Source organism: Theobroma cacao, chromosome 10 (assembly GCF_053813885.1).
Source record: "Theobroma cacao isolate CCN51 chromosome 10, ASM5381388v1, whole genome shotgun sequence".
In the NCBI taxonomy this organism is placed as follows: domain Eukaryota; kingdom Viridiplantae; phylum Streptophyta; class Magnoliopsida; order Malvales; family Malvaceae; genus Theobroma; species Theobroma cacao.
The window spans coordinates 2,230,025-2,256,094 of record NC_142648.1 but is presented as its reverse complement, the minus strand read 5'-3'; the positions used below and the strand labels follow the sequence as shown (position 1 = coordinate 2,256,094).

At 34.5% G+C, this 26,070-nt stretch overlaps 5 protein-coding genes across 5 annotated transcripts; 3 read left to right on the top strand and 2 right to left on the bottom strand.

Annotated features, from left to right (window-relative positions):
- Nucleotides 1-2,853: 2,853 nt before the first annotated feature.
- On the bottom strand, nucleotides 2,854-3,717 carry LOC18586108 (uncharacterized). The gene has a single exon (XM_088810601.1). The coding sequence runs from the start codon at nucleotides 3,511-3,513 to the stop codon at nucleotides 3,028-3,030; it is 486 nt and encodes a 161-aa protein (XP_088666727.1). The 5' UTR covers nucleotides 3,514-3,717; the 3' UTR covers nucleotides 2,854-3,027.
- On the top strand, nucleotides 3,670-5,584 carry LOC18586107 (CASP-like protein 4D1). Its single transcript, XM_007009296.3, has 3 exons — nucleotides 3,670-4,466; nucleotides 4,850-4,985; nucleotides 5,324-5,584. The coding sequence occupies exons 1-3, from the start codon at nucleotides 4,294-4,296 to the stop codon at nucleotides 5,537-5,539; spliced, it is 525 nt and encodes a 174-aa protein (XP_007009358.3). The 5' UTR covers nucleotides 3,670-4,293; the 3' UTR covers nucleotides 5,540-5,584.
- A 7,925-nt stretch (nucleotides 5,585-13,509) lies between these two features.
- On the bottom strand, nucleotides 13,510-14,575 carry LOC18586104 (uncharacterized). Its single transcript, XM_007009292.3, has one exon. It carries the CDS (start codon nucleotides 14,509-14,511, stop codon nucleotides 13,759-13,761), a length of 753 nt encoding a protein of 250 aa, XP_007009354.3. The 5' UTR covers nucleotides 14,512-14,575; the 3' UTR covers nucleotides 13,510-13,758.
- A 5,082-nt stretch (nucleotides 14,576-19,657) lies between these two features.
- On the top strand, nucleotides 19,658-21,347 carry LOC18586101 (DNA/RNA-binding protein Kin17, conserved region). The gene is made up of 2 exons (XM_007009289.3): nucleotides 19,658-19,833; nucleotides 19,892-21,347. The coding sequence occupies exon 2, from the start codon at nucleotides 19,910-19,912 to the stop codon at nucleotides 21,074-21,076; it is 1,167 nt and encodes a 388-aa protein (XP_007009351.3). The 5' UTR covers nucleotides 19,658-19,833; nucleotides 19,892-19,909; the 3' UTR covers nucleotides 21,077-21,347.
- A 1,652-nt stretch (nucleotides 21,348-22,999) lies between these two features.
- On the top strand, nucleotides 23,000-25,905 carry CER10 (3-oxo-5-alpha-steroid 4-dehydrogenase family protein). The gene is made up of 4 exons (XM_007009286.3): nucleotides 23,000-23,246; nucleotides 23,385-23,424; nucleotides 24,348-25,102; nucleotides 25,536-25,905. The coding sequence occupies exons 1-4, from the start codon at nucleotides 23,178-23,180 to the stop codon at nucleotides 25,602-25,604; spliced, it is 933 nt and encodes a 310-aa protein (XP_007009348.1). The 5' UTR covers nucleotides 23,000-23,177; the 3' UTR covers nucleotides 25,605-25,905.
- The last annotated feature ends 165 nt before the right edge of the window (nucleotides 25,906-26,070 follow it).

Genomic DNA, 26,070 nt, shown 5'->3' with positions numbered 1-26,070 from the left:
TCGATCCCACCTTGGACATGCAATCAATCATATATATATTATTGGAAGCTTGCGCAATCAAGCACTAACTCTTGTTTTGTAATCCATTGATTTGGTTTCATTATTTATTATTATACAAAGTCTGGAGGATAATTACAAAGAATGGTCATAAAAGTGAGATCCTATTGAGTTAGATTGTCAAGTTTTTGACTAAAATAGTTAACCTAGTAAGCTCCCCCCCATGCACTTCATCAATGCTATATCTTGATTGAACCAAAAAGAGGATGATTTTGGATGTTTCTTCCAGGGAAAAAAAAACCATCTATATTTGACTGGGAAAGGAATATTTGTGTTAAGCTTAAGCTCATACTCAAAAGTGGAAATCGATTTGATGAAGCATTATAATGTGCTTTTTACATTAATTTTTTTATTTTTTTTTTAGATGTTGATGATGTGATGGAGCTTTTAATTATCAGCTTATTATAGAGGAAAAAATAAATAAAAATATATTCAGGTTATTGGAATGTGATGTCATACATAAAGGTAATTAGAAAGGCTTCTTGGCTTTTCTATCCATGGGAGTTGGAATGCCTGGGACATCATTTAATATATATATAATTTAATTTTAGAAATTTTAATTTGAATTAATATTATGTTTACAATGTATCAAAAAAGCATTAAAATTAAATATCAGAGCTTTTTGTTTCTTCCCTTTATTGTTAAAAGAAAAACAATTAATCCTTTTGTCTACCCCAAAATTGAATTCTTTTTGGACAAACTTGTTAGTATGTAACTTAGCAACAACAGCAAACCCTTTTTGAGAAACCAATTTTAAAAAGGAGGTTAGCAATGGAAAAAGGGCGGTGGGCAATTTTCTATCTTATTGCTAGCTTTTGCTTTTTGCGATGAAATTGATTTTGTCCTTATTATATAAGCACTATGAAGCCATTACCCCCTTATTGTGGCCAAGGGTTTGAGCTTAAAGCTTCTAAAGAAACACCAACCACAGATAACTTCTAAAAAGATACTTCATCCTTAAGTAAATTTTCTTGCCTTTACCAAAGGCTCTCCTCTCAATATAAATTCTCAGTATACAGCATTGATGCTATGCTACTAAGCAAAACAAATCAAAATGAATAGAATATGTATTATCCTAGGCTATTAGCTGATAATCTTTGACTGAAAGATTTGGGCCAATGGACAGCTAAATTTGTGGCTCTCTTGCTCTCTCAAAGTGGAGTTAAAGGCAAATGGATCATGAGAAAAAATTTCTGGTCCCCAAAAGTACAAGAAGCTTTAAAAAACAAATATGGGAATGTGTAGAGATATAAGAGGGCCATGCAGAGTCCTACCCCCTGCAGCAATATTTAATCTATAAAAATAAAAGCCCAAATTAAAATTTGTGATGATATATAACAATCATGGTCCTACTTAATCATTTGCTTTTTCAAAAATTGAGTCATGTCTTCACTTTAGTCTAAAAAGTTGATTAGATCAGCCTTTAAATTTTGTGCAAGGGATTTGAAACATAATTATTTTGTCCTAGTAAATCTACCCAAAGAGATTGATTAATTTTGATTAATAATTTTTTGAGTTAATATATATATATATATATTTATATATTATAGCTAAGATCAAAAAGTTTTGTTCACTACTTCCTTTTACTTATCGGTTAAGAGTTTGGGACACATTTAACAATGGTGGATGGTACAACATTGGCTCCTAAAATATTTGCTTATTCTAGCAATGAGGTTATGGAAATGAACAAAATTTTTTACTTTCTTTCCTTTTCTTTTCTTTCCCCCTTTCCCCACTCAATTCTTAGTTCAATAGTAGACTCAATCGCTATTCGAACACTCAACTCAATAGTAAATTATAAAAATTTATTTTTTCAAAATGTTTTTTATAAATATAAATTTTAATTATTTTATTTAAAAAATCCAAAACTTAATTTTTAAACAAAAAATATATCTAATTATTATCGAATCAAATACTTGAATAATCTAAGTGCATAATGGTTGCACTTTGTTCCCTGTATATTGCCAACAAGCTAACTCAAAGGAGCAGCTAATAAAATACAATAAAAAATTGGGAGAGTGTATTCTTTTTCCCACCTAGAATTTTTGGGTCAACGAAACCGGGCAAGGTGTGAGCCCACATCAAACAAAGTATATCTACCATATGAAGGGCTAATTGGGCTAATTGACCCAGTTGGAACATTGAGCTATGTAAGGGCTATTGCTAGTTTACTATACCAGCATGGCTAGGAATAGGGCTAGATTAAGTGGAATATTATAAGCTTAACATTCAGATTTCAGACCCTAGTAACCTTGGCCGGCCATATACGGCAGCTTCTTAGTTCTTACCAACATAGTAGAAATTTTGTTTCAAGTCATTATGATATTTTTTAGTTACATTATTTTAACTTTATATATAGCTGCAATTTTTTATTTTCTGATAAAAAAAAGGGTTTTACGTTACTAATAAATTGTTCATACTAAAATTTTGCAAAAATCCAAATATGATTTTTGTGTATTTGTAGTTATATATTTTGTTAAGGGTAAAATGTTAACTAGGCTTGAAATTTAAGGAAAATAAATATAATTAATGCATCGTCTCCTCTTAAATTAATGAAAATAGTGTATTAAATGTAAAATTCTTTTTTTAAAATAATATTTTTAATTAATCTTAACTTATAGCATCCGGTAATAGGATCCTAAACACATATTCAACATCTTAAGCAATCCCACCCTATGCATCAGAGAACCTACAAAAGCAAAAGGCCACCTTTCAGACAGTAGACAATCATTGAAGTTGTTTGACAAAAACGCATGAAATTGTTTCGAGAAGATCTATCCTCCATTTTTCTTTTTGAAAAATCAAATTGACTTTTTATTTCAGAGTTAAGTTCACTCCTAATATACAATGATGTGATTTCCTCATCATCAGAGCTATTGAGGAAGTTTTACTTGTAGGAGAATCAATGAAAACATGTGGCTGTATATTATGTACTCCAAGAGTGGATGAGTCCACTGGTTTTCTTGTTTTCTATTCTTCAATGTCTTCAAATTCTTCATGAGAAGCCTCATGAATGCTGCTAAGACAAGTATCTGCTGAAGCATTAACCACTTCATCTGGATATGTTCCCCAGACAGTTTCACAAGTATCATTGACTTCATCATATTCGTCCGAGTTATCACAATCATCTTTGTATTCAAACTCATCTTGTTCAGTATAGCAGGGAAGCTCATCCAGTGAGCAAGCTTGAACTTTCATCTGCTCTGGCAAGCTTGGGCAACAAGCAGAATCCTTTCTGTATTTGGTTGAGAAATAGTCTACTGTGATGTTCAAGTTCTGCCCGGCAGGGAGGGTGAGCATCGTATATGCAAGCTTGATCTTATTGGCGACTTCAGATAAGGATTTAAAAGTTGCAGCTGCTTCCCTCACAGCAACTGATTCTTGAGGGTGCTGCCAGGCCCACTCAAACTGAAGAGCAGAAACATTTGTTGGAAAGCCATAAATGCATATAACCATCTCCCAGGGGTGTTTGCCCTTGGTCCTCCAAGCACCACTTCCTATTTCACCATTATGCTGCCTTATTCGACGCCTTGGGTTCACAGTAAATCCGATATAGGTGTGGCCTTTATGGCGAGGGGAGAGAGAGGTTAAAAGATAGCAAGCGAAGAACCCTTCTCCTTGTTTGCCCTTGTCATCATCTCCAGACTCTCAAAGTTCCTCTGCTTTTCCTCCTTGAAGATCTCTTGACTTCCGCCGCTGCCTGAAATAGTTGATGAGGGATTCGGAGTCTGCTGCTTTCCGCTTTCTCTCTCACCCTCCCTCACCATTTGGGGCGGTTTTCCCCTTCCTCATCTCCCCCGGACTCGCAGTCTCACAGTCCCACGGACAATCAAGATCTATCCTCCATTAATAGTACATAATTTTTCTTCTTTATATCTTTTCAAGTAACATCGTAAGAACATCGATGAATTCAGGATTTTACATCAAGAGTAATTAAAGGATCATCATCATCATTTCCTCGTCTTTAGATTCTCAATAACCAAAGCAGAGGACAATATTAAATGCTTTTCAATTTATTTCTAGGCTTTGTTTTTGTCTACATATAGTCCAATATATAAAACAAGAGAATGCCAATCCCTCAAATTGACACCCTCAATCGTACTCGTTAGCACATTGAAATGGAGACGAGAATTTCCAAGTAAACACTCTCTAAGCCCCTGATATATAGCTACTCCAGCAAATGGAGAGAGCAAATTGCAACGGTAAGGGCAATTGGAACATCAACGAAGTTAAAAGATGGCACCTCCACCTCCTTCAACAACTCCCCAAGTAATTACTCTGGTTTTGAAGGTCTTCATGTTTGCTCTTCTCTTAGCATCGCTCATCGTACTCGTCACCGACACCACAACGGTGCCATTAGACGTAATCTTTGAGTTGAAAGTTCATTTCGATGATGTCTATGCTTACCGGTGAGTCCTGTTTACATCCATTGCTAAAACATGAAGAAGCTAATCAAAGTTATCCATGGTTTTCCTAAAGCAACTCTATAAGTGGTTCATGTTGTTCGTTATTGATCTCATATCTTTCTTCTATTTTTATATTCATGTTTAGAGATCTTGTTACTCTTCGTATAATTAAAGAAAAAAATTAGCTGGATTGTCGAGCATAGAAAGAGTCTATGTACTTGGATTCGTAAAATCGAAATACTCAAACGAATTTATGTAAACACTTTAAAAAAGTACACCCAAAGATTAGAATTCAAAAATCTCGAATTTAAATAATCATCCCCTTGAAAAATTAGTTTCAAAATTTCTGAAATTATTAATCAGTTCCCTGTCTATATCCATTGCAGATACGTGCTTGCTTCAATCATCATTGGACTCGTATACTCACTCTTGCAAACCGCTTTCTCTTTGTACCATCTTGCCACTGGAAATCGATTGATAAGTGGAGATGGCGGCTTTGTTTTTGATTTCTATGGTGACAAGGTACAGTCCAGACTCCAGACTAGGCTTCAAACACATTGCTTTCTGTCTCTTTTCAGTTGTCATGGCGATTAAATTTCTGTTAGTCTTAATCATCCCATAATATCATACAGCTGCCTTAATTTTCTATATTCATGTCAGATGGAGACAGGGCCTGCCAATTCCCAGCCGCATCTTGTCCTCTTTTCTATTTTCTTATATTAATTAATTAAAGGTCTGGGTAATACATTGACTACAAAGGTATCAGGTCTGTGAGATTGTAACCTGAAACAAAGGTATCGGGATTCAGGATTCTTTTTCCACACCATTGAAGTAATACATGAATTACAAATGTTGGGCAGGTTCTATCTTATGTGATGGCCACCGGTTGTGCTGCGGGATTTGGTGCAACCAAAGATCTAAAGGCATTGGCTGATGCAAGGAAGCTTGATTTCGATGACTATTTTAATAAAGCATACGCTTCTGCTAGCTTGCTCCTCCTGGCATTTCTCTGTGCGGCCGTTTTATCTGTTTTCTCATCGTATGCTCTCCCGAAAATGGTTAATGAAAGCGGATGATGATAGTTTTGTTTCATATTATATCTTTGGTAGAGCTGCAAACAAGTCCAAAAATAAAAAGAAAAAGAAAAATCTTTATATTTTAATTGAATTAAATGCCTACACCATCTGCCTTAAGTCACAGAACTTGGAACATGTGCCAACATTTATAGTTTAGTCTCGAGAGGCATTTAAATAGAAACAACTCAAACTGAACAGAAAACAAAGACATTGGACGTTAATGACCAAATCTAGCAGCAAACAAGCTTTGAGAAAAATGAAATTGATCAATGACGACGATGAGGGCGAGTGACATTGTTCCGCAAAGGAAGGAGTCCATTCCTCTGAGCCCGAGGATTGGCATTTTTCAGCATCTGGTCTTTCCAACAACCCGCATGATAACTGTAGTGCTCATTGGCAGAGAAATAGGACCAACCAGAATTGGTTTTTGGACACATTGGGTATAAACATCTAGGCTGATACTCATTTTTAAGTGTCATGTTCATCCCATTACTTGCAGTTATGGTCCTTGGGAGCCTTGCACAGGATAGGTGTAAATTCCTATTGCTGTGATTGCAGCGGTAGTAATTTGGCCCGTATACAATCTTCCGGCAGGCATTGCATGTTGGCCTTTGTGAAGGCATTGATTTGGAAAAGATGAAGTTACAGTTGATTAAAAATGGGTGCGAGGTGATAGGAGTGAAAATGCCGCAGCATTCTTCGTGGAGATTGAAACAGCAGCCCCGGTGGGGACATGAAAACCGGGGTCCCAACCCTGAAGCTCCGCATCCATTGCATATGTAAAAGGAATCAGACTGGACCAAATGAAGATCATGCTGCTGGTGACTAGAATGATTTATCGCTTTAATTCTGATCATGTCGCTTGAAGGATTTAAACTAAGAGCTCCTGCAAAACATTCAGGCCTTTTAGGCTGGCACATAGTCATGTTAGTTTTTGTTACTAAACTTGATTAATTCAATCAAACTTGTTAGGATAAACTCCACTAATATTTCTCTTGCAGTTTCAATTTGTCACACATTGCAAAGAAACTGGGAGGAAAGCAAGACACAAGCAAAGGCAGAGAGAACAAAAGCTTGAACCAGGCTGCAGAATAAGGCCATCAACCACTGGAAGATCACCACATAGAAAAAATGATTTCCAGCTACTAAAGCCAGAGAACCAAAATATATAGACGAAGAGAACCGTTCGCAGAAATTATATATGGAAGTAAGGTGAACCAATTAACATCTCAAATTAAAAGCTGAACACAAACAATCAAACTCAAGAACCAAAAGGCAATCCTCTTCAAGAACCAAGGCATTGAAAACCCATGGAGTTCCATAAATGGAGCAATGGTGATGATGAAGAAATGTAATCGAAGCATAATTCTAGCAAGTTGTACATATTCAGCATGGTAAAAACAAAAGCAAATCAAACATTGAGTGCAAACCTATTAGAAGCAGATCAGAAACCAGGGAAGCAGATCTTGGAATTTCTCGATTCTGATATACCTAGGCTTCGGATCACGGCAAGTGCAGATTTAAGGAGTTCAAACCCAATTCTAACCAAGCCAACTATAAAATACTAGTAAATGAAAGACTTCTTTGTCTTTATTACATTACTTTTGTAGTTAAATGGCCCACCAAGGTTTGATAGCATGCTAACATTGACTGAAATGTCTTCCATCTGAATGATTTCTTTTTGTTACTATTAATTAAGGAATAAAAAATGACTGGGGTTTCTCTTTCCCTTCTTCGTCTTTGTCTTTTCTTGGAGAATTCGATCCATCTATCTTTCCTCGCACCCTCGTGTCCAATTTCATGGCAGGTTCCTACCATAGCATCATGTTGTCCCAAGTCTGCTTAGATTGACCTCATTTGGTCCTTTTTTATGCCTGTTTTTGTGAAACTTATCGATAGAAAATTGACTTGATATTTCACTTCCAATGGTTTTCCATTATCATGATCCAGACATGATAGCAATGTTTACTGACTACCATTACTTTAGGATATATAAATATAAACAAATAATAATATATTTTTTTTGAAAAGTAAAGCTGGGAGGAAAGCTAGAGAGAAGCAAAAGCAGAGTAAACCAGAGAGAAGAAAAGCTTGAACCAGACTGCAGAATAAGGCCAACAACCACTCAAGACTACATAATAAAAAGATTCCAGCAGCCAGAACCACCGAAACCATAATATTCGAAGAGAACCATTGCCGAAAATAGCAAATCAAAGGTAAACCAACTCTCAAATTAACAATTAAAATGTTGAATTTAAATAAATAGTAACATAATATCTGAATATTTGATTCATTGGTTATTCTATTTAAAAAATAAGATTTAAATTCCCTTATCCCGATTAAGAAAAAATTATTATTGAGTTCAATATTTATTTTCTGATGATTAAAGTAAAGAGAAGAACAATACGATTTAATTAATCTTAAATTTCCAATTATGCTCAAGTGACATCTAGATTTTGGTAACATGATAATTGATTAGACTAGTATAAAAAGTAAGACAGGAATTTTATTGATAAGCAAATTGACGCACACGAGGTCACTTCAACAAATTCTGGCTTATGCTCTCAACAATTCTTGAGAGAGAGTCCATTTCAACAAGGTATGAATATTTGGACTGGCAGTTGCCCTGATTTTCTTCCTCAAATTTGCACAACACTGCAATGGCTCGGCATCATATCATTTTTGTTGTATCTTTGTGTACATAAACATATGCAAAAATGTGTATTCTGCTCCTTCCTAAGATTATCACAAGTGTGTACAGTCTTTGGATCATAATAATAAACATTAATCCAGTTCTCAAAAAATTCACTAATTACAGAAATCAAATCACTTGGATCTCCAGTCGTAGCTAAGTTCGCAAAAGCCCATGTAAGGAATCCAATTCTTTTAATTATGTCCCTCCTTCGCATTGGTCTGGAAGACTGCAAAAGAAAACAAAAAATCCTCAATTAAGGGCTTAAATTGGATGATTTATTGTTTATTTTCACTTTCACTTGGCGGATTCAAGATTTTACATTAAAAGTGACTGAATGATAATGTACAATATTTATAATAATACTAAAATTAAAAATTAAAAAATTGAGAGATGACGACTGTCATCACCTGTCATTACCTTGATTTCACCACTATTATGCGTGGATGTTAGTTGATGGAACTTTTGTCCTAACATAAGTAACATGTCCAATATTTAGGGTTCTATTAAATCATCTTTGAGTATCTGTAACATGTTCAATATTTAGTTTTGTTGATGGAAATACATGTTGCATGGTTTTAAGGAATAACTATTGATGAAGAAAGGGTCGTAAGATAATAGGATATTGATCAAGAAAATGCCTCATCTTGTGATCTCTGCTTCGGAATTGCATCTTCAAGTACTGAATATCGCCAATTAATCTCATGCTGAAGTTTTTTACAGACTTCGGAAGTATCCCAATTGAACTGTCTGATGGCAGCAACTGAAAGAGCAGAAAATAAAACCAAAAGGCTGTTATCTAAAAGATCATATTGATATTATAAAAGATTTTGTTCATTATGAATGACAAAAGACATACATGCATGGAAGATTTGCAAGCATACACTATCTGTTTGATGCTAATGTTTGAAGAATCTTTATTTTGTGATTGATCAATGCCCAGTTTTTGTTCCAGGAAGCTTAAAGATATTATGTACATTACCTTCACATCCTTGGTCAAAGTCATGCATTGTAGAATTAATACATGATTTAGCAGAAGCTGCAAATTCTTCTCCAATCTTTTAGCACATCTTCCAGTCTAGACTCAAACCTTGCAAGTGCCTCCGATCGTAAACGGTTCAACATAACATAAGGCAAGCAGGATGAACAAACTGCACAATTTAGGAGTCCCGCAATCAGAGGAAGGGAGATGTCTGTAATGCAAAGAAAGCTGCAAGAAGCTTGCTCATTGCAACAGATATAATATAAATCATCTGCATCTTTTAGTAGATTTTTTTTTCTTAAACAAGTACATATAGTAGGTAAAAGGATTTGATTTTCATTTTTTTAATGACAAGCAGATATCAAAATATTAATTTGATCTATAGATATATTTTTTTTGGAAAATTATAAAAAAATTATTATATAAATTTATTAATATAATCAACTTGGTACAAAGAAATTAATATATGTACATATATTTTATTTGATCAACTTGTTACTAATCCGAATATAATCAACTTTCATTGCTAGTTTCAATTTTTTTCTTTGCCTTTTTTATTAATAAGTATTGACAAATTTAATTAGAAGTTTTTCTTATAATAATTTTTTTTATAGTTAAATAAAAAGAAAATTTAAACTCATTTTTCATTAAGTTAAATGCTCGAGTGCATAAATCATTTTTTTTTTTAAAGAAAAGATAGATTTGCTTTAAAACCTCAAAACGATTGATTAAAAGAAAAAAGAAGATCCAAGACTGTCAAATATTGATAACATGTTTTTTTTTAAGTGGTGTTGGCATGAAAGAAAAAAAATATAATACTTTTAAAAAAATCCTAAACTATTTATATTGGATATCAAATTAAATAGCTCTTTATAATTAACGGTTTAATTAATTATAATTAGTCAAAACTCTATTTGTTATTTTTATATCCATATTGAAGTGGCACTAACGTGAAGGATAAAAAATGTTACATACTCATGTCATTATGTAGTATTAGTATGTCATGTTACCATCTATTATAATATGCTAACATATTATGTCAGCGTCATGTGGTACAAAATGATAAATGATATTTTGATTAAAGATAGTTAATCAATTATGAATCATAAAAATTTATTTGATTAAAAATATAATTATATGAACTTGATTAAATATAATAAAAAAATAAAAATTTATTTCAATTTTTATGAATAATTTAAGAGTTTCTATAAATATTATGAAAAAGAAAAGAATCGGAGAGAGGAAATTCTATTTGCTTTCAAATCAATTTTTTTATTATTTGAAAGACATAATACTTGTATTAATGAATCAATGTTTTTACAGAAAACACATGAGATGGATATATGCTCAGCATAAGAGGATCTCCACTTCCAACACCACTTCATTAGAGAGTACGCAACAAAGGTGAAAGGGCCAAACCATCAAAACTACATGAGAGTTACAACTACCTGTCAATAGAAGCTCACTGGTTCCAAAAATCAAAGCATTATTGGTACGTTTGGTTCGCGAAATAAACAGGAATTGAATAGAATAATTATTATGTGGGAATAGAATGATGTGGGAATAAAATAGAATAAGTATTACGTAGTTTGGTATAATGAATGGAATAGAGTATGAATAATTATTATGACTTATTACAGTGTTTGGTTGATAATAATAACTTTGGAATAAGAAAGGAATAGAAAATAAAAAGATAAAAATACCATTTATTATATATAATTATTTATTTTTATTTTATTTTTTAAATGTTAATAATTTATAATTAATTAAAATATTAATAATTAATAATTTAAATATCAATATTTTAGTATAATTTAATTATTAATATTTTAATTAATAATATTTTATTTATAATTTAATATTATTATGATTAAAATAGGGTTAATTTTTATTTTTTATTTATGCTCATTAAAAATTTAATATATTAATAATTTAATAAATAAAACATTAATAGTTTAAAATATTAATATTTTAATATTTTAATAATATTAAAATTATATATAAAAAATTAATATTTTAAATTTTACAAATAATTTATTTTTTTTAATTCTATTTTTTTCCTTTTTCTTTTTTTCTTCTTCATGAGCCGATCGTCGAAAAGGCCACCGGTGTAATAAAACGTCGATCTGGGTCACCATGTGGTCGGATCTGACCACTACGGCTCCAGATCGGTGTTTTCCCACGGTTGGATCTGGCCGTGGAGTGCCAGATCCAACCGTGGGATCTAGTCGAGAAGCACAAGATCCGGTGCTTCCCACAGGCAGATCTGGCCGTTGAGTGCCAGATCTGGCTAGATCTCCCGTTTTAATATTTTTCGACCATATTCAGTCGTGAAACCTCTATCGTCGTTGTCGTCGTCACCGCTCCCACGAATGTTATCTCCGACGTTGGTGTCACTTAGAGAGAGAATGAGAGAGGAAAGAATATGAGAAGAGAGAGAAAGAAGAAGGGAAAATGAAAAGAAAATAAAATATATATATTTAAAATTATAATATTTTTAAAGTATAAAGGACATTTTAATCTTATCATAATTCAGAGCTATCCCTTAAACTATAGAATAGCAAAAATCATGAAAAAACTCGAGTATAACTATATCTGAATTTTACCTCATTTAAAAAAATAACTATTATTAAGTAATAGCTATTCTTTATGACGGCGTTGTACCGAACGGAGGTAAAGCAAAAAACGTGAGAATAGACAGGGAATAGTTAAACTATTCCCTGTAGCGAAGTGCTATAGTAGTTCCTCTCAATCAGCCCACAGTAGAAACGACAATCAACAGCAACTCGATTCACCAGAAGGGAGAGTAGGCCATAGAAGCAATAATTAGGATTTTGAACAAAAGTGGGTAAACGATAATGATATTATATATTTTAAATTTTATATATAATAATAAAAAAATTAAAAAACGAAGATGCTTCCACCCTGCCATCGCCTTCCCTCCGCTACTGCATAGAAGAATCATTACTCTCATCAAGAGATAACAGTCATACTTAAAAAGGGGTGCCATATCACCACCATGCTAGGACACAACAAGCAATCTTGATTGATAATTCTTCTGATCTGCAGCCAGCCAAGCCTTCCTTTCAATTATACAGGTGTACCATTATTTTGTATATTAATTGGTAGGATTTGATTTATGTGTTGAGAAGGTTCCTGTATGAATGGGCTCTTATTTTTCTTCTACTTGTTCCAATCCATTTCCATCCTTCGGCCCGTCTCCTTTTTCATTTCCAGAGCCCATGAACCCCATTTTCCTTTTATGCTTAATTTCTCCGCCTCTAACTACCATGCTGCCCTTGCCCATTCGAACTTTCCAAGCTCCCTCCAAAGTCGACACTTTGGCTTTTGCTGTCAGCTCAGTCTCTTCTAAAGCTGCCACGTGCTCTTTCCCTTCTTTTCTCATCAATATGGATACAATCAGGACTTGTATGTCTTGACAAGTCAACTCCCAATCTTCTGGGCAGCAGAAGGAAACGTAGAGAGAAAGCCAGAGGAAAATAAGCATGCAGCTTCCATCTACGTACTTTCCATTCTTGTTTTAAACTATAAAATTTCCAGGTAGTTTGACGACAGAAAAATCGAACCCAAATTTATGTATGTAGGGTTCACACGTAAACTTGCAAGCTGAAAGTGTTCCCCCACCTAAGAAGTGCCCCTTGGCGTACCCTTTTCTGTCGTTTTGGTGTTCGATGATCAGATGGTTGTTCACATTGGCCTTCTCATGGCTGTGATATGCTCCCCTACGTTTCATTAGGGAGCTTCCTCTTGGAAGTTGACTTTATGAGATGTCATCAGGGAGGTAACTTGTAATGACCGTCGTTATTTTTTAATTTTATTATTTTATTATATATATAAGAGTTAATATATTATTTTTATAATTTTTTTAACCATCTTTCATATAAAATCTTGAATTTGTCAGGAAATTATAGAAGTTATTTCTAGATTAATAGTTTCCTTGCTTAAGGATTATCTTTTGTATATGCCGTTGGGCAAGTTTACGATGTTGTTCTCGTCTGTAAAAGCATATTTACATGGTTGATTTTTTAGGGTGTCTTGAGTTTTAGGAAGGTGTCACCACCATGAATCTATAACAGGTTTCTAGAATAGTAGAGTCTTTCGGTATATTTGTAATTTGTAATTGGTGCCTTCCAATTCAATGAAACTTAACTTTCAAAAAGAAAATTATATACAATGTATAATTTTAAAAACAAAATTAGAAATTTTACAAATTTTAGTATGAAACTTCATCCAAAAAGTTTGAGTGATCAATTTAACAAGGATGCATGGCAATAATTTAATTATAAACACACAAATAGATACGTTTTCATTCGGAAAAAACACATAGGATTAGAAAAGCACTTGAACACTTGAAACCGAAGAGGTTCAATCACATAGTGCTTACGGGCCTAAGTTAACACCATACAACAAAATCATAAAGGAATTTTAACAATTGCATACCATCACCAATTATCTGCTAAGAAAAAACAAATTAACATATCTTCACAGTTCGGATGAAACAATCAAAGCCGAGCCACTAAATGTTCATAGGCTGATAAACAAGTTAGCAATTAGAGACAATGGATCTCCAAATATAGCAGAAATGACCAGCTTGAGAAATATGATCAACCACTTGATACCCTTCGTTACTTTGGAGGTTTGGCCCCTACCTTGGAGGGCTACTTCTTTTGGAGCAAGCTTTTGCAAGGCAAGGGTTTTTGTATTCTCATCAGCAGCACCAGCAACATCAAGTTGGAAATAACCCAATTTCCAATTCTCAAGCAAGGCTCCTCTCAAGCAGGCCACATGGTAACAGTACGCACCATCCGAAGAAACATAGGACCAACCCTGGACTTTGCCTGATGATCTTTTCCTGCTTTGGCATTTTAAGCATTTCGATTTGATCTCTTTGCGTAGGTAGATTTCCATGTCGAGACCCGGGAGGGAAAAGACCGGTGGAAGGTTTGCGCAGCAGGGATGTAAATCTTTATCCCCATGGGAGCACTGGTACAATAAGCCTTGTATCTCCAAGGCACAGGCGTCGCAGACTCGGGTGCCTCCCAGTGGATTTTCCTTGTGAAATTTGAAGTCGCAGGTCTCAAAAAATTTGTGAAATGTCTGAGGCCGACGAATCCCACACGTCTCATGGAGAATATAATCGCAGTCCTTGTTGGGACATTGGTAGCAAAATCCAAATCCCAGCTCCATGCATCCATCGCAATAGAAAGGAACTTTGCTGTTTTTCAACTCAAGCTGGTGTGGGTGACCATCGACCTTTAGTTTTAGCAACACTGGCATGTCTTCTGCAAAGATTTATATATCTGTATGAGCAGATCAACAAAGCTGGATCGATATGAATATTTTTCTTTGATATAATTGATAAACTGGAGTCTGATGATAATGGAGAAGAGCCCTAAAGTATTTATACACATCAATCTCTGCATAACCGCCTGAGCTTTGATCAGGGATCACAAGCAACCCTCTTTCATATGTTATTTCTTCCCCAGTTCTGCGTCTTTCTGTTTCCTTCCTTTCTGCGTAGCCATAAATAACTAGAAATTTCCTTTCGTTCTGTGTTCAGGTATTGTTATACCTTAGCTTAAGTTTTTGGAAGAATTGAAACGATTCTTCTGGGACTTTTCCAGCTTGATTTAATTGAGCTTTCCTTGCTTTGGCAGTTTGAATCCAAACCTTTTCATTTGAGAATTAAGGGCTGAGGATTCACACCCAGTTCTTTGAGCAAAAAAAAGAATTAAATAATTGACATATATAGTATACTATTTAAAATTAAAAATCAACAATTTGATATAACTTTAGTAAAATTTTCAAGTCAAGGCATTATATGAGAGTAATTATAGGGATCCAATAACAATTATATGGATCTTTCTTATGATCCAGAATTTTTTTAAAAAAAATTATTTTTGTAGGAAAATGCAAATTATTTTCTTTTTATAGTTGTTTTGCAACATGATTTATAATTCAATAACAAAAAATAATTAATTAAATACTTGACTCAATGGAAAGTATATAAGTATTTTACGAAAAAAGGAACTTTGCTTCAACTAGAGCTGATGTAGGCGATGAACATTGTCATTTAGTTTTAACAGTTATTTTTTTTTTTTTTTGAAAAGTAGAATTTTATTATATGCTAATTTGATCAGCTTGGTACAAAGAAATTATATATGTAGATAGTACTATGTTTGTCTGATACAGTACTAGAAATCTATTCATGCCAATTTTAAAATATAAATAACTAGCTTTCATAATTAACTAATTATAATTTTCTTGCTAGAGTATTAAGTCTTTGGAAGACAAAATTAGAATATAATAAACTTTTCTGCTATGACTATTGCAGCTTAATTAAATTGAGCTTTCCTTGCTTTGTCTGTTTCAACCCAATATACTATGTACTTCCTTGCTTTGTCTATGGTAGCTAATAATACAGTTTTATACATTCAAAATTTTATAAAGTCTGATAACTTGACACCCTTTTGGACTATTGTCTACGTTTTATAGTTTGTAAGTAACATGATTTATTTTCTAATATCGAGAAATAAGTAATTTTAGTATTGCTTCTATAATAAATGTATACATATCCTTATTCAAAGAGTTAAATACATATCTTTGCCCGGATTTTTGTGAAATTCAATTTTAAATAGAGTTACTTTCCATTTTCTGTTTTGAATTTGATTCATACTGGTCTAATAAGGTTCTTTGTTTTTAACAAATTCAAAGCAAAGTGCATAGAGTCATTGATCTGATTGTTATCCCCATGTTGAATTTGTGGGTTCTTCTAGCGCATTGCCCAAAATGTTCAAACTAAATTTGTTGCTGGAAATGTTAAGAGGAATATTGAATTTATACAGTCAGGCCAGATTGCAGATGATCCTCTGTTTTCGTTATGTTTTGCTGCAGGAAACTGCAGCAGTCTTTTACCTCTTCTACATTGAACTGATTGTGGGGTTTTGGTGTCAAAAACAAGCTCATGAACAATCAGGCAACAAACATGTTTAAGTCATATAAGCATTCCAGGTGCTTAATTTGATACATGATTCAGCTCTACTGGGAGAGGAATTGGATAGGGAATTGAGGATTCAATTAAGCAGACCAATCTCTTTCTAAAGTTCTCATCATGAGCTATTTCAACATGAATTATCCAACAAAACCAGCAGCAAACTCTGAAACAAACCCCCTGCAACACTAAAAACTACTTTTGGTTGAATTGAAACATAGCAGAAATGAACAACGAAGGATCACCAAGAAAAGCAGAAACGGCCAGCTTCAGAAATACGACCAACGATGGGCCTTGCTTCTTTGCTTTCAAGCTTTGCTCAGAGCGGAAAGCTACCTCTTGGTTGGAAGCCTGGTTCTCCAACACAAGGTTTTCATTCTCGGGCTCGGCAACATCAAGCTGAAAATCATCCCTTTGGCAATTCTCCAGCAACTCTTCTTTCAGCTGCGTAGGCATATCTCTTCTAGTTGATTCTTGCTGCTTTTTCTTCAAAACTAAATCAATTTATCTGCTGTGTATGAATATATTTCAACTCGATATGCAGAAAAAAAGAATACCCTTTTCTGTTATAAGCCTAATTAAAAATATTTCAGGCCAAATTCAGCAGATATGATGAAGGTAGAGGCTGGTGTCAGAATGGAGTTGAAAGAAAGATGTCTAGGCGAAGAATTAATTATACATAAATTTGTAGGGGAAAACGACTTTGACCTGGAATCCTCTTTCATTTTGTGTTTCGCTCATAGTTCCGCGTTATTTTTTGGCCTTCTTTCATAAGAAAAGTAAACAAATTGGACTAGAAATTCCATGTTCAACCATTTTTTTTTTAAAGCGAGTTTTATTCTTTCGTCAGGGACGATGTCACGGTGAGTCTTTAACTTAATTGACAAAAGACTTTAGTGAGATAGAAGACTTGTTAAACCATTCTTCAATGTTACATGTACGTAACAATGTATATATATATACATATATATATATATATAATTAAAAAATAATGGAGTAAAGAATTTTAGTTGAAGGGTTTTCTAAAAGTCAATTGACTAGTAATTAGGCTTAGGTTTGTGAGATGGTGAAAGCTAATGGATCGATTTATCTGCCAAAAGGAATTAGTATTATTTCAAAGGTAAACTTGGTTTCAAAATCACAAAGTAATTAGTATTATTTCAAATGTACTATGAATTTGATATCAAACTAATTACTGGGATAATGATTAAATTTACTACTTTTATTATATTGTCCCATAGAAAAAATGTACTACGAATTTGATACCCCATTAACAAGTTAATACAACTGGGTCAATGGATAAAATTAAATATGAAGTGCTGTCTCTCATATATTCTAGAAATTAAGGTGAGACGAAAAGTGGACTAAGATTAATACTAATTCATTATAATTTTTTTTAATAATTAGATAAAGGGGTTTGAATTATGTTCTTTAAACAAAAAATTATATATTAATCAACAAACTAAATGATCAAATATATTTATTCACTACAATATATATTAATATGTCTATCATAAATTTCTAAATCGAGGTATATAATCACTGATACTATTATATTATATATAATGTGTAAAAGTGAATCTAATATCACGAGTCAAGCGATACCAACTTAATTAAGGAAATGACTTAAAACATCACAATAAAATAACAACAACGACATAAAATTAGTAGTATTTATGTCTTTTCCATGCTAGCAACGAGCATGGGAAGTAAGTACTAACTCCTTGGAAAACACCGGCGAAGGTCAAAACAAAAGAAACTTTGAAGTTACTGAGCAGCTTCTAAAAGAAACTTCGGGAAAAGAAAGGACCAATGAACCAAAAATTTGGAGCAGCGAAACAGCCGACGGGGACTCCGTCTCTGGCCTGGTCATGCGTCGTCGTCATCGTTTCACTTCTCGCCGGCGCTTCCGTCGTCCACAACGTCTACAAGCCTAATCTCGTAATCACGACTTTCTCCACTGCTAATTTCTTCATTTCTTTGTAGTACTACTTCACTTCTTTCGATTTATGTGTTTCTTGGATATTGACATACCCTTCAAATGTTCGACGAAATGCCCCAACCCAACATTTTGAATTCTTGAAACCCATTATTATGTCAATTACAGAATTATGATTTATATGTTAATTTGTTCTAGATTGTTCGAATTGTGTTCGAATAGATACAATGACATAACCCAGTGAATAAATTTTTAGCATTTCCCTTATTTACTAATGGCTTGTGCGAATTTGGTAATGCAGACACTACCACCGGTTGAAAATGTGGATGAGGCTAAGAAGAAACAACCTGAAAACAAAGAATGAGCATTTTTATTTCTTTTTGTGGCTATTGTTTCAATACATTTGTTTTCTGATTTAGTAAGAACAATTAGATTATTTGCAAGAAGATATGAAGATGCTTAGTTTTTTAGCGATCATGTTTCTTGATTCTTGAAAGGGAAAAATGAATTTGAGTTTTCAACAATGGCATTGTAGTACCCTTGTATTAAACTTGCATTTGTTTTGTTCTATCTGAATCCTAAGATCCTTCTTTAAACTTGTTCCAAATTTCTTTGGCAATCTCCCAACAAGCCATTATCCTCGTGAAGATGGTATCTGTCATTGCACAAGGAATGCATGGCATGGCAGTGCCTTGTACCACTTGGTCATCTCTTCCTATGATGCTTGATTTGATCTATATGTGTTGAGATTTGTTTCACTTCCTTGTTCTACCACCTCTTAGAGATCAAAAGCATTTAAAAGACATGATTATTCAGTCACATGAAAATGCCTTTATACCTCTTGGTCGTCTCTTCACTATGTTGTTTGATTGATTTGCTCTTCCTTATTTCACCACTTTCCAATGTCCTTGAAAAAAATATCATCATTTTGCCATGTGATAAAGATTTGCAAGGTCTTCAATGCAAGTCTCAATTCAACAATTTCTCTTGCAAGCACTCTGACCATGTAAAGAAAACAAATATAAATAAATTAAATCCTCTTCAATTAGGGTGCTATTTCTTTTCCTTTAAATGGGAATAATTAGAATGAAAAAAGAAATAAATAAGTTTTTTCAAATGGTTGAAAATTAACAATATAATTTTCTTAGTTCCCAAAATATATAATTTTGCTTTTATATTAAACAATTATTTGTAAAATTGGTGTCACATTTTAATAATATATATTTATTTTTACTTTATTATAACTTTCTAAAATAAAAAAACAATAACTATACCAGATTTTACCCTTTTTATTTTCTTTATCTTTTAGACTTTTAAATTCTAAAATTAAAAAAACAAAAAAAATATTTTTTAATAAAAATATGGCCTTTCTTTTTTAGGTATAATAAAAATTATATTTTTTAGGTTTTATAAAAAGATGGACTTTGTTTATAAAAAAGTGGCCCTTGAATTGGGCTCTTCTATTTAAAATAGGGCAAAGAAAAAATCTTAAAAGCCATAGTAATTAAACCCGGCCCGTTACGAATTAGACCCTCTATCCCCTTCTCCTTCTCCAATTTTCATTCACAGTCAGCGCTTCCTTTTCCTTTCACCGCCTCTCTTTAGCCGCCGGTTTAACGTACTCGCCGCCGCCGCCGCCTATCATTCTCTCAATTTTAATCGAGTTCAGGTTTGTCTCCCTTTAAAAAATCATTTTTTTTTCTTTTTCATTGTTTTTTCAATTCTAGGGTTTCCGATTTTTCCCAATGGGAAAAAACGATTTCCTGACACCCAAAGCAATCGCGAACCGAATCAAAGCCAAAGGTCTCCAGAAGCTTCGATGGTATTGTCAAATGTGCCAAAAGCAATGCCGAGACGAAAACGGATTTAAATGCCATTGCATGAGCGAATCTCACCAACGCCAAATGCAAATCTTCGGGCAGAACCCGGACCGGATCGTGTCTGGATACTCCGAAGAGTTCGAGCAGAACTTCCTCGACCTCATGAAACGGAGCCACCGGTTCAGTCGCGTGGCCGCCACTGTCGTTTACAATGAGTTTATTCATGATCGACATCACGTTCATATGAATTCGACCCAATGGGCTACGTTAACGGAGTTTGTTAAGTATTTGGGACGGACCGGTAAATGTAAGGTTGAAGAGACGCCGAAAGGTTGGTTTATTACTTATATTGATAAAGATTCAGAGACGATTTTTAAGGAAAAAATGAAGAATAAAAGGATTAAATTGGATATGGTAGAGGAAGAGAAACAAGAGAGGGAAATTCAAAAGCAAATTGAGAAAGCTGGGCAGTTAAAAGCTCCTTTGGAATCTGAGGAGAATGAAAAAAAGGCGGTCATGAAAGAGCTGAACTTAGAGAGTGGAGTGAAAATTGGGTTTTCTTTAGGAGGTGGAAACGTGAAAGGGGAGAGTTCGAGTTCTGCTAGGTTGGTTTTCGAGGAGGAAGAGAATGAGAAGAAGAAAAAGAATAATCAGAGGAAAGAGAATGGTGGGAGAAAAAATGCATTGGAAGAGTTGATGAGGGAAGAGGAGAAGGCGAAGGAGAGAAGTAATAGGAAAGATTATTGGCTTTGTGAGGGGATAATTGTAAAGGTGATGAGTAAAGCTTTGGCGGAAAAAGGGTATTATAAGCAGAAAGGTTTTGTGAGAAAAGTGATTGATAAGTATGTGGGAGAGATTGAGATGTTTGAGAGTAAACATGCGCTGAGAGTTGATCAAGAAGAGCTGGAGACTGTGATTCCTCAAATTGGGGGATTGGTGAGGATAGTGAATGGGGCATATCGTGGGTCGAACGCGAGGTTGTTGGGTGTTGATACAGAGAAGTTTTGTGCAAAGGTGCAGATAGAGAAGGGGGTGTATGATGGACGTGTGATTAAAGCTATTGAGTATGAAGATATATGCAAAGTTGTCTAGTGAGCTCATAAGGATGGAAATTGATATTTTTGCTCTTTATCAGTTGGTCGTCAAAAACATTCAATAGCTTGTGCAATGCATGGATCTTATTTGGTCATGTATCATTTGCTTGATAAATGCTAATAACTGTGTTAAAAACTTTCACTGTCTTTATTCGTTTAGAAAATTTCAGCATTGTGAATTGATATTTTCAGGGATTAGGAACCCCTAACTGTTGGTAAAGCAGTATATTTAGCAATTTCTATGCTAGTATAGATTTTGTCTTGCTTCATTTCCTTTTGTTTTCTTGGTAGCTAAATTGAATGGAGCTCATGTAATTAGACATTCAAATGTAAATGATCAGATAAGAAACTAAGAACACATCTGATTTTGAATCTTCCATGGAATGCCTTGATGTGCTGACAAATTTTTCTTTTTCTGGAGTGGGTTCTCGTGGCCCTAACTTACATTGGTGGGATAACTAACACTATAGAACTAAGATAGTTTATTTTCTACTTTTATATTTGGTTACTTCTTGTGGTGGCTTATGAAATGGTTTTGTAGCTTGAGAATTATGAGATTGCTGGAATCCTGGAAAATTAGTTTTTAGTTTGGTGAAAGATTGAACCTTTAATGGAGTGGTTCTCCACGGGGTTGATGGAAGAATGCTGAAGGCTATTGAATATGAGGCTCTTTACATAGTTTCCCAGTGAGTTATAGGTAGAATTTTAGCCTATATTCATGGAATTTGATCTTCTTTTTGTATCAATTCCTCAAAAAATTAACTAGCTTGTGCAATGCATGATTCTTTTGGTTTATTCATGTATTGTTTTTGCCATATGTTGAAAACCTCTGTTGATGAATGGAGTGTGAACTAGGAATTGAATGGAGCCATTTTGGTTCAAAATTCAAATGTAAATATATTGCCTAAATCATGTAAGAAGCTGGCTCTTTTTGCTATTAAAGATCATTCAAATGGTCACGAAATAAATGCCTTTATGCACTGACGTATTTTCTCTGGAGTTGGTTCAGGGGGGAAACCTAACACTATAAATGCGTCGAGCATCCACCATGTTGATATCCAGTCCATCCCTTTTGTACAGCACTCGTGATTTTCTAGGCAAGTTAGTACTCGATGATAACAAAGTGCTGTTTCCAACCGATCATCCTTTAATTGATAATATAATCATGTAGATTGATGCTGCTATTGAGTTGTGATATAGAGTTTGGCAGAAAGTTAGGTAAAGAAAACGAAGGAATGGAGAATGGAACTTGTGGGAACCGGGAAGTTGCCCTGCCTTCTGGGATCTGGATTTCCATATATTGGTTTGTACATGTATTCTTTGTCTATTTTCCAGTGACGCCATGGCCACAGCATCACCCATGTTTATCAACTGGAATAACAATGCTTAACAGGGGCAGAGAGAGGCGTGGGGTGGGGTGGGGTGGCTCCGCCTCGTGGCGCCAGCTGCCGCTACCTAGAAAAGTCTAAGGGCTGGGTCATTATACTTGAATAAATTGACGGGTACATAATTCCCAGTTAGTTGGGGAAGAGATCTGCTTTGGGCACTTTAATTTAGTTATGGATCAACGTTCAACCACTCACATGATCGTATATTACGATAGTGACAGATAAATAAATTTTATGTCCAAATGTCTATATTACAAATTATATTGTAATAATCAATAGACATTCAACTTTGGAATCCCCAGTTTAAATTTTGAGAAGAAAAATTAAAGGAGGTGTATATGATGGAAAATAGTAACAATTGATCTTGTAGGCAAGATGGGCGACGTGTGAAGATCAGGACCGTAAATGGGGGCCTATCAAAGTGGACCCCTCGAAAGATGTCGCAGTTAAGGAAAAGGTGTGGTTCATCGGCCTAGATAGTTAGCTCTCCTACCCCAACCATACGCCTTTAATATATACTTACTCAATTCCATCACTTCCGCATTTCTTAAACTAAAATAAACCCACAGCTTCTCACTCTCTTTTTCGAGTTATAAACTTTGGGATCTCAGATATTGAACGCATCCACACTTTCCAAGCTTAAAGCTTTAAAGGGTTTGTTCCTTTCACCATAACAAAAATTGGGCCTCGTTTGTTTTGGTTTCAAGAAGGATGAAGGTCACACTAGTTTCACGCAGTGGAAGAGAGGTCATCAAAGGAGGCCTTGAGCTTCATGACTCAGTATGCTTTTCTTTCTTTCTTTTTTCTTGGGTTTTTAACTCTTTCGTGATTTGTAGTGTTAAACTGATTGTTTGCTTGGAAAATGAAGGAAAAGAAAGGAAATTTATTGTTTTTCTTTTTTTTTTTCTTTTCATGTAGGCCACTGTGGCTGATCTGCAGGAGGCAATTCACAAAAGAAGTAAGTGATTTGATTTCTTAGTGTTTAATTTGTTACCATATTTGTCAATCAAGTGCCACGGAACAAAACAAGGAGGGAATAATTGTCTTATAACTCTGAACTGGGGGATATAATTGTCTTATAACTCTGAACTGGGGGAAATAATTCCATTTTCGTGGGAATTTCCTGTTATTCCGCTTGTGTTTTTGTTTAAGGTTTCTCTTTCTTGAACCCTACCCGTTTCAAGCTGAGGCTAGAGTTTGAATTCTTTTATTTGCATATTGTATTGCATGGATGCTTTTCATATTGGAGTATAAATCTTTGATAACGGAGTTGACAGTTGAGCGATGAAGTAACTAGAAACCTTGGGTAAGATGATGTTTCCTTATGTATTCTTGACAGATGTCAACGAGGTTGACAATTTTTTATGTTCCTTGAAATGTAATTCTTCCATTTGTCATGTATGAGCAGTGAATTCCTCATGCAAAATATGGTTTTCAGCTGCATAGGATATATTTTTTCATGTTATTTATATTATCTGAGGGTTACTACATTTCCACTTAGTGAAGCTTTTCTATTTTTGTTCAAATTCTTGGTAAATGTTATTGTTGCAAATCTTCCTCCTATTTAAGTTTCAGATGGGTTTGTGAAGGAGATAGATTTAGACTCCATCCATATTCATGGGGAAGAAAATCTTGCCATTGCAATGTGCATTATATGCTACCTGCTTTTCTCTCAAGGAAAGGAGTTGTATGGGGTTTGCTATTAATTTGGCATTTGAGCATTCATGAATGACAATGTTTTGATTGAGTGTTATGCCTCTTTTTATTGTCATCTATAGCCTTCCCTAAAAATTGCAGAGATGTATTTTTGATTGCATGTGTCTAGGCAGCTTCATTTGTCGTAAGATTTTCAACTCACTTCACACGTTTTTGTACTAGCAGCTAAGAAGTTCTATCCTTCAAGACAAAGACTAACACTTCCTGTGCCACCGGGGTCAAAGGAGAGGCCTGTTGTTCTTAACTACAAGAAGGGTCTCAAAGATTACTGTGATGGAAACCAGAACAATATAACTGTAGTGTTTAAGGACCTGGGTCCTCAAGTATCTTATCCTACACTTTTCTTCTTTGAATATTTGGGTCCTTTGATCCTTTATCCCACCTTCTACTACTTCCCTGTGTACCAGTTCTTTGGTTATAAAGTGGAGCGTGTCATCCACCCTGTTCAAACATATGCTTTATATTACTGGTGTTTCCACTACTTCAAACGTATTATGGAAACATTCTTCATCCACCGCTTCAGCCATGCAACATCTCCACTATCAAATGTCTTCAGAAATTGTGCTTATTACTGGACCTTTGGTGCTTACATTGCTTACTATGTAAACCACCCGCTTTACACCCCTGTTAGTGACCTCCAGATGAAGATTGGTTTTGGGTTTGGGTTGATTTGTCAACTCGCAAACTTCTATTGTCATATCATACTGAAGAATCTACGTAGCCCTGATGGTAGTGGAGGGTATCAAATTCCTAGTGGTTTTCTGTTCAACATTGTGACATGTGCAAATTACACAACAGAGATTTACCAATGGCTGGGTTTCAATATTGCTACACAGACTGTTGCAGGTTATGTATTTCTTGTGGTTGCTACTTCTATCATGACCAACTGGGCCCTTGCAAAGCACCGCCGCTTGAAGAAGGTATTTCCCTTAGCTTTTCTAGTTGAACTGCTAAGTTCGCGTAGCTTCCCTTACTTTAATGCCTTGCATTCAGCCTTTCCTTTCTGCCTAAAGCTGAAAGTAAATTGGATCATGATATATATTGCCTTTTATTTAATTTGCAAAGCACATAGCAGATTAGGATTTCTTGGAGTAACATTCTCCATTCTGCTAATAAAATGCATATGCATACCTCTCTGTGCATATAAAATTCATATAGGTCCATACATGATGCATGTGTGCACACACTTAAGCATGTTGGGGTGCATCATGAGCAGACAGGATATCTCTTATATTGAATTAAGTTTAGCCAAGGAATTCATATCTAAGTAAGTTGACTGTTTACAATATATAGCACTCTGCTATTTCCTTTTATTGAAGTTTTCCCTTACCTTTGACTTCTTGGCATTTGCAGCTATTTGACGGTAAGGAAGGAAGGCCCAAGTACCCCCGCAGATGGGTAATTCTCCCCCCATTCCTGTAGAATTGATGTGTGAACCTGCTACTTATTGGTCTCCTCAGTATCAAACTGCAATCTAGAAGCATTTATTCAAGTGTATTGAAGATTCAATTCTTGTCAGTTTAGAACTGAAGATCACTCCCCACAAAAGTTGTTTTGATTAATTTTGCTTTTCTGTTTAGACAAGTTGCTCTTTGGTGGAAGAAATAATTTCATTATGACAGAACATCATTGCTGGTTTAAGCCATTAATGTAGGTTGTTATGTGAATTGTGATGATCAGTTCTATCAATATTCCATTGCATAAGGCAGATGCCATTATCTGAGCTGATAGTTTTGACATCAAACTACATGTCCTTGATTTTGAATTATAGGAAAAAAGGTGGATGAATTCACTATCATTACTTACATGCCTCTACTTCCCTGTTTTTATAATGATAAAAGGTGGCAAACTGGCAATGGCAGTAGAGGGGAGGTTGGCTAGTAGCTCA